The 7,996-nt window shown below is 44.0% G+C and overlaps 1 protein-coding gene across 1 annotated transcript in view; it reads right to left on the bottom strand.

The window, feature by feature from the left end:
• Nucleotides 1-919: 919 nt before the first annotated feature.
• Nucleotides 920-7,996, bottom strand: part of spata20 (spermatogenesis associated 20) — a 146,755-nt gene continuing 139,678 nt past the window's right edge. The window contains exon 16 of the mRNA XM_058989986.1: nt 920-973. Coding sequence (XP_058845969.1) covers nt 929-973 — 45 coding nt within the window. The 3' untranslated portion in view covers nt 920-928. The remainder of the gene's footprint in view (nt 974-7,996) is intronic.

The raw sequence follows: 7,996 nt of genomic DNA, 5'->3' as shown, positions 1-7,996 counted from the left end.
TTTCCATCAGCTATACTGGTCTCAAATGCAGTTTTATAACCAACATGTATTTCAAAGCATGATACCGGGTACTACAGTACTTTAGGTTAAAAGAAGTTTCAATTTCCTCTGCCTTTTTCACAGGAAATACAATAAACATGCACTTCCTTGGTCTTCTGGGTCATTGCATGTTACTGGCTGAGAGCATGTCAGTCAATAAGCAAATGAGAGAAGCTATTGAAGGGGTGGGACAATTCCACCCTCCAGGCGAAATGACCAAGTGAGTACAACACAATCTAAAAGCATGGTTAGTTCATGTGGGGTTCCTCACTCTGTGGTTCTGCTGTACAGGAGTCTGAAAGTTTCCCCTTTGTGCCGCAGGGCTTGTCTGCATCATTGCGTTAGTATGGGAGCTGGATCTGCTGATAGGGATGCCATGGAGCCTGGAGGGGGTTGCAGTGCTATCATCACATTGGAAATGTTTTACTGGAAAGGTGCCTAGCAATATTTCAACACTGCAGACTGAACTGATGGGACGAGGTCTCTTGTAAAGAAGTGCTTTGGCTGGCCAGCTGCTAAGACTGAATTTCCTTCACGCGGCACCTGCCAGTGGGAATAAGGTGCACAGGCAAGAATCCAATAACTGAAACAGTAACTTCAAGTTCTAGATAATATGTGATCTCATTAACTTATACTTTTTGGAAAATACATTAAAATAGTATATTTTCTGATAGAAGCATATATTTCCCATTTACTGAAAACTATATCTATTTTAAATACGAAATTATATATAATTAGGGGTTTTAATCTTGTTATTTTCTATTGATCGATTAATCATCCCATCTACGATTGCTTCATAGATTAATCACACCTGTTTGCTAGTGATATGAAATTGTATTGAAAGACAATTACAAGACATCACTTTTAGTGACGTACTCACCATTTTGTTTTAGCTGTACTGCCAGTTTGCGTTTCCTTCTGCCAAATGCCATGTCTAAAAGAAAAAGATTAGAAATACATTGAGAGTATATATCTTACTGTAAATTACCAGTTGCTATTTTATTAGATGAAGAGAAATGTAATTTATTGAGTGCTCTTTTATTTTAGTTAGTGGAAGAAAAACTACAATTTTCTGATACCTTCTACAATTTTCTGATACTTTTTCTAGTGAAAAGAAAAATCAGCTTACTTGCAACTAAGATGATACGATAGATCTGGAGTACTGCCATGAAAGGAAAGCACCGATGAGTAAATTATTTATTATTATTTGTTTATTTAGTAGACGCATTTTTCCAAGGTGACTTACAGAGACTAGGGTGTGTGAACTATGCATCAGCTGCAGAGTCACTTACAACTACGTCTCACCCGAAAGATGGAGCACAAGGAGGTTAAGTGACTTGCTCAGGGTCACACAATGAGTCAGTTGCTGAGGTGGTATTTGAACCGGGGATCTCCTGGTTACAAGCCCTTTTCTTTAACTACTGGACCACACAGCCCCATGTAAATCCAATCATTTTTCTGTATTCTGAGATATTGTGAAATATTGGGGATACCTTCCAGCTGCCCTTTTGACAGGGTCTAGAAGTACCCTCCGCCATTTTTCAAGGTTTCGTTTTCGCGCATCATTTTTTTGATACCGCACTCAGCTAGACAAGATTAATCAATCAATTATTGTTGAATCGATCAAAGCCCACAGGTGTGATTAATCGATAAAACATTCATCGATTAAAAGCACTAATAATAATACAGATGGGAGTCATAAATTATTGTGATTATTGTGTTTCTGTCATTTCTTGGTTATTTTTCAGAAAGTATGTTTAAACCTGTATTTAACAGCTTATATCAGAGTTTAAACCTGTATTTAACAGCGTATATTAGAGAATTACTTTTCTTAGATGAAGTGCCGTATGTCCTTAGCAACATGTTGTGATTTGGAACATTGATTTGGAAATTTCCTATGAGATAAGAAAGTGCTACATATTTCAGCACTTATATAAAAGTATATATCGTTTCGTGGTTCCATTCTACCTGTGAGATGTCTTGCTCATTAAAATATTTAGCATATTTTTTAAAGAGGAGGCAATTATCTATTCAGAGATAGCAGGGTATTTAGTAAGTCAGTAATCTGAGCGAGGAAAAATGAGAAATAGAATCCCCACTCCTAGTATTGCCGTAAATCATTTGTTGTTGTCATAATTTGTGCCGGTACTGTACACACTCTCTCTCACACACACACATATATAAATCCTTTAAACATATACAGGTTTTCCGTATGATTGTCTAAGAATTATAAGTAGTTATTCTGCTGTTTAAAAGGTTGTAGCCATGCCCTAAAGATCTGGCCCCTGCAGCAGGTAGCAGATAACTTGCTTGCTACTAGAAAGCCATTAGCAGCCTTGCTTGCTACAGTAAAGGGCAATGTGGTAACAGGCTGTATTGATGTGTGAGAAGGGAATTGGCCCTGTGATACAGCGATGGGGGAACAGGCTGAGTGAACTTCAGTGATCTCCCCACACGCTTTTGTTCGGGAACCTTTGTTTTCACATCCCTTTAGTTAAACTGGTGAGAAATGCTCTCGTCCGCTAGTATCATGACCAATGTGACACTACCTTACCTTACTCTGAGAACTTGTTATTCAATGATTTTTTTTAACATAAAGGACATTTTTGTAGGTGCTAATATCGGTGTTTTTGCACTTCATGGTCAACGTAGCTCAGGGTTCACTGGCCTTTCTGACTATAAATAAATACTCAAAGTGTTGAGCCCTAGAAAATACTAAGTATTCAAATGTTTAATGTTAAAAACTAAAATTAATATCCTTAAAATAGTTAAAGTAGCTACAACTTCCATGCATTCTTTATTATTATGCTAGTTTTGTTGCATTTGTTATACAAGAGTTAGACATATAAACATGCATTGTTATGGATCACTGTGCCTTTAAGAAATGAATAAGGTGAAAGGTCAGAGATGAGAAGGGGAGTAAAAGAGAGTGTGTGCGAGTGTTAACAGAAACTGCAAAAAAAAAGAGAAAGAAAATAAATGATATTTAAATTGAACAAGTTTTACCAACCCTGAAAGGGCCATAGAAAGCTCTCGGTGAGCAGGAGAGTGTGTGCTGTGTGGGTGTAAAGAAATGTCTTGCTTTATTAAAAAGTAAACTCGAACCGAAGCAAAATAAAGTTGCAACAAAGAGAAGAAAACGGCCTTGTGAGTGTTTCTCTTAAAGGTGCATCAGAAACACTCTCATCATGCCGCTGTCTCAGGTACCTGTCACAGTCGCCCCTGAGCTTCACACCAAGCACAGCACAGCACAGCACTCTCCCACCTCGGGATCAGCTGAGACAGGCTGTCTGATGAAGCAGCCAGTTTTCACCTGCTAATCACACAACTTCAACACTCAATCACAAAATCTAACACTGTACTCAGTGTTACAAAGTACTGCAGACAAGAAAACTCTCCACATATATGCTGATGTGCGAATTAAACCCAAAGCAAATGCAGCACACAAATCAAACACAGTGATTAATTTAGCAAGGCCCCCACAATAATACATGCCCAAATAACCACTCCCCTGGCCAGGGCTTCCTCTGTGGACCAGGACAGCATGACTAGTCACCCCTAAAATGACGGGTTATTTAGGGCTACCCCCTGGACCACTGCACTATACACAGTTCGACTTTAATATCTAAACAAGGTCAGGATGTTTGTTTATAAAATATTTGTTAGTATAGTAGTCTGCAGATATAGGAACACCTCCTAAGAGAACACTTTGCCTAAGAGAACACCCTTGTGGTGTAACAGATTTTTCCTATTGTAAATGCTCCGGCTAAAGGAACAGGAACTTCGCTTAAAAGAACACCTTTTTGGCACCGCTAGTGACTCCTTCACAACTGATACATTACTGTTTCGTAAACTGATAACTCACCATCATCATCAAACTTAAATTCAAATGGTTTATTCAATCTTTTCAAATGTGACGTGTCTTGAGGCACACTGATTAGTTTATTAAATCTTTCCAGAACCACCTCATTTTGTATTTTGATTTCCATGAGTTCACCTCATTGCTACAAAATGTCACGTAAACAAATAGCAAAATGTGCCGCTGTTTCTCTTTTTACAAAAAGTTAGAAATTATTCGAGCTCCTGAAAAAAACCTGAATCAGACACAAGTCACCGAGCAATTTGGTGTTCTCCATTCTGGTGAGTTGCTTCACCATTCTGTTAAATAATTGTGCGCATTTCTTGAATATTGCTCTTGTACAGGTATTCATAATAATCTAGCACTGCTGCTGCATTTTTTTGTGTGTGTAGGGGTGCTGGGTTCATTTTGTTTGACAGTTTATTACTGTTAGTTTGTCTGTTACTTTATTATAGTTTATTAACATACACTTGCCTATTGCTTTTCTCTTACTTATTCTATTCATTTCATATGCTGATGCACGCACGACATGTCAAGTAATGAATATTTATTTATTTATTGTGTTGCTTGTTTCCCGAGGGAAGTTGTTTTAGCCAGAGACTACTGTATACTGTAAAAATGAAGTAACTGATCTAAAAAAAATAATAATAATGTGAAAATATTGCATGTAGGTACAGTGCATTATCCAAACCCATTTTAAGACAACGGAGTTCTTTATCTGAACACTCCATCTGCATCCAGCCAAAAAAATCATGCCTTTATCCTGCTCTACCTTGAAGTCATGCACTGCGAGGCATTCCTGCTCCAGCAGCAGCTTAGAATCCCTGCATTCAGCCAATTCCATATCCCCAGAAAAAGAAGGTCTGCAAAATATTATCCTTCACAGACTAGAAAATGATATTTCTTAGGTCAGGGCCATTCAAACTACTTAGATTGATGAGAAACGAAGAAGCAAGGAGATTTCTATGAGGGCACCCCAGCATTTATTCCACTGGAGAGTGATTAAGGCAATTCTTCTATTAAGTATTAACAGAACAGCTCTAAAAAAAACTGCATTTAAGGCAATTTTGTGCAAAGGAAGCATCCCAATATTATAATTAACTATTCAGCTGCCACTGTGTGTTTATACATCTCAAATAACCAAGGTTGTAATAACATTTTACCATTCTCACAAGTTTGCAGCAGTGTGGAGTAGTGGTTGGGGCTCTGGACTCTTGACCGTAGGGTCGTGGGTTCAATCCCTTGTTGGGGACACTGCTGCTGTACCCTTGAGCAAGGTACTTTACCTAGATTGCTCCAGTAAAACCCCAACTGTATAAATGGGCAATTGTATGTAAAAAAATAATGTAATTGTATGTAAAAATAATGTGATATCGTGTAACAATTGTAAGTCGCCCTGGATAAGGGCGTCTGCTAAGAAATAAATAATTATATATATATATATATATATATATATATATATATATACACATTTTTGCTCAAAAGAGCCAACTTTCCATATACAGACGTGCTCAAATTTGTTGGTACCCTTACAGCTCATTGATATAATGCTTCATTCCTCCTGAAAAGTGATGAAATTAAAAGCTATTTTATCATGTATACTTGCATGCCTTTGGTATGTGTGGCAAAGTGCCCCGCCCCTGTGTGCATTTGTGTGTTCTGTGTATGTATGTTGCGTGTGTAAATGTTGGTGTATAGATTGGTACACGGGATATAAACGGGTCTGTGTTTCACGTGTATTTAAAGTGTAGATTTGTATTTAGGCACGAGGAGAGCACAAATCACTTCACGTGCTGGTTAAATGTAATATGTGAGCACGGGGTTGCACAGAATTAATTCACGTGCTGGGATTCAAGTGAATAATTAATTAGTAATTGAATCCCAGCACAACAGTATAAATAGGCACATTTTCATGCACTCAGGGTTAGGTGTTCGGAAGAGGAGAACGGGAGAGAGAGAGAGAGGAGAGTTAAGTTAAGTTAAGTTAAGTTAAAGATCGTAAAAGTGAAGATAAGTGTGTGTACTCACCGTGTTTGTTTGTCTCCGAGCACCGTTTGTGTTTAGTGCGTTTTGTTTGTCTTTTTACTTTGGCGTATAGTGCCGTGTCCCGTGTTTTGTGCTGTTTTCAACCCTTTTATTTGTTAATAAACGCTGAGTGCAGCCATTGCACTCAGCTCATCATCAACCACTGTCTTTGTTTTGAATTCCTGTCTGGTCTGACGCCACCCACTCTGGCCGTCTTTGTGACACGTGGTGTCATCGTGGGATAACCGCGCCTCCAAGCGTCAGACCAGGAGGGGTTTTGTTTAGAAAAAAAAAAAAAATGGCAGAAGACGCCATCAAAGTGCGGGACTGGATGCTGGAGAATGCTGGGCTGGAGGCCCAGTCTCTGCCCATAGTCGTCCAGGCCCTGTGGATGATGGACTGTGAGAGATGGGAGGCCTATCAGGAGGAACACACCCCAAACACCTTGGAGGAAGGTGTGGAGTTTGTCCTCAGCTACCTGGAGGCAACCATAAATGGAACAGCAGCCCAGGTAGCAGGACCACCAGCAGAGGAGTACCTGCTGTCCCCATCTCCACCAGCAGAGGGTGAGTACCTGCTGTCCCCATCTCCACCAGCAGAGGGTGAGTACCTGCTGTCCCCATCTCCACCAGCAGAGGGTGAGTACCTGCTGTCCCCATCTCCACCAGCAGAGGGTGAATGCCTGCTGGTTTTGCCTCCACAGCCCAAATGGGAGGAGCCTGAGCATCCACAGCCCAAATGGGAGGAGCCCAAGCGGAAGGAGCCCGAACGTCCTACGCCTGAGTGGGAGGAGCCCGAACGTCCTACGCCTGAGTGGGAGGAGCCCGAACGTCCTACGCCTGAGTGGGAGGAGCCCGAACGTCCTACGCCTGAGTGGGGGGAGCCCGAACGTCCACAGCCCAACAGGGAGGAGTCGGGGCGTCCACAGCCCAACAGGGAGGAGTCGGGGCGTCCACAGCCCAACAGGGAGGAGTCGGGGCGTCCACAGCCCAAAGGGAGGCAAGTCGGGGCTTCCACAGCCCTGGGACCCAAGCCACCAGCAGAGGGAAAATGCCTGCTGGTTCAGCCCCAGGAGCCAGAAGGGGAGGAGTTACAGGCTCAACCCCCTGAAAATTTTTGGGGGGGAGAAGGGCAGGATGCTGGTGTCCCCCAGCAGCCTCTCGCTATGCTGCTGAAGGCAGCACGGCGTGCACATGCCCAGCCGCCACAGCAGAGGGAGCCAGCACCGCCAGGAGCAGAGGAGCTGGAGCTGCCTCTGCCTCCACCACCTCCAGGAGCAGAGGAGCAGGAGCTGCCTCTGCCTCCACCACCTCCAGGAGCAGAGGAGCAGGAGCTGCCTCTGCCTCCGCCACCACCACCGCAAGGAGCAGAGGAGCAGGAGCTGCCTCTGCCTCCGCCACCACCACCGCCAGGAGCAGAGGAGCAGGAGCTGCCTCTGCCTCCACCACCTCCAGGAGCAGAGGAGCAGGAGCTGCCTCTGCCTCCGCCACCACCACCGCCAGGAGCAGAGGAGCTGGAGCTGCCTCTGCCTCCGCCACCACCACCGCCAGGAGCAGAGGAGCAGGAGCTGCCTCTGCCTCCGCCACCGCCCGGAGCAGAGGAGCAGGAGCTGCCTCTGCTGCCCGTACCTCCGCAGGGAGTACGGTGGCCGGAGCCCCAGAAAGGGGAGCTGCCGGCCACGAAGGGGGACGAGGTCTGGAGACCACTTTCCCCAGCAGCAGTTTCGCTGCAGGAGTTCTTGTGGCCGGAGCCCCACAGGAGGGAGCTGCCGGCTACGAAGAAGGGGGAGGTCGGGGGACCACCTGCCCCCGCAGCTTTTTCGCTGCAGGACAGGACCAACAGGCTGTCAGCCGTGCCACTACCGGCAGGGGTGCTGACAGCATGGCCAGCCATGGGCCCACTGGAGCCTCCCTTCCCAGCCCGAGACTTTGTCCTGGACTGCTGGATTTTTAAGGGGGGAGGTGGCCGTTGAGGCCATGTGTGCTGCGCACAAGGGGGGGTATATGTGGCAAAGTGCCCCGCCCCTGTGTGCATTTGTGTGTTCTGTGTATGTATGTTGCGTGTGTAAATGTT

This window comes from Acipenser ruthenus, chromosome 17 (assembly GCF_902713425.1).
Source record: "Acipenser ruthenus chromosome 17, fAciRut3.2 maternal haplotype, whole genome shotgun sequence".
Lineage (NCBI taxonomy): Eukaryota > Metazoa > Chordata > Actinopteri > Acipenseriformes > Acipenseridae > Acipenser > Acipenser ruthenus.
The sequence above is the reverse complement of the archived record's forward strand: the minus strand, read 5'-3'. Positions and strand labels throughout refer to the sequence as shown.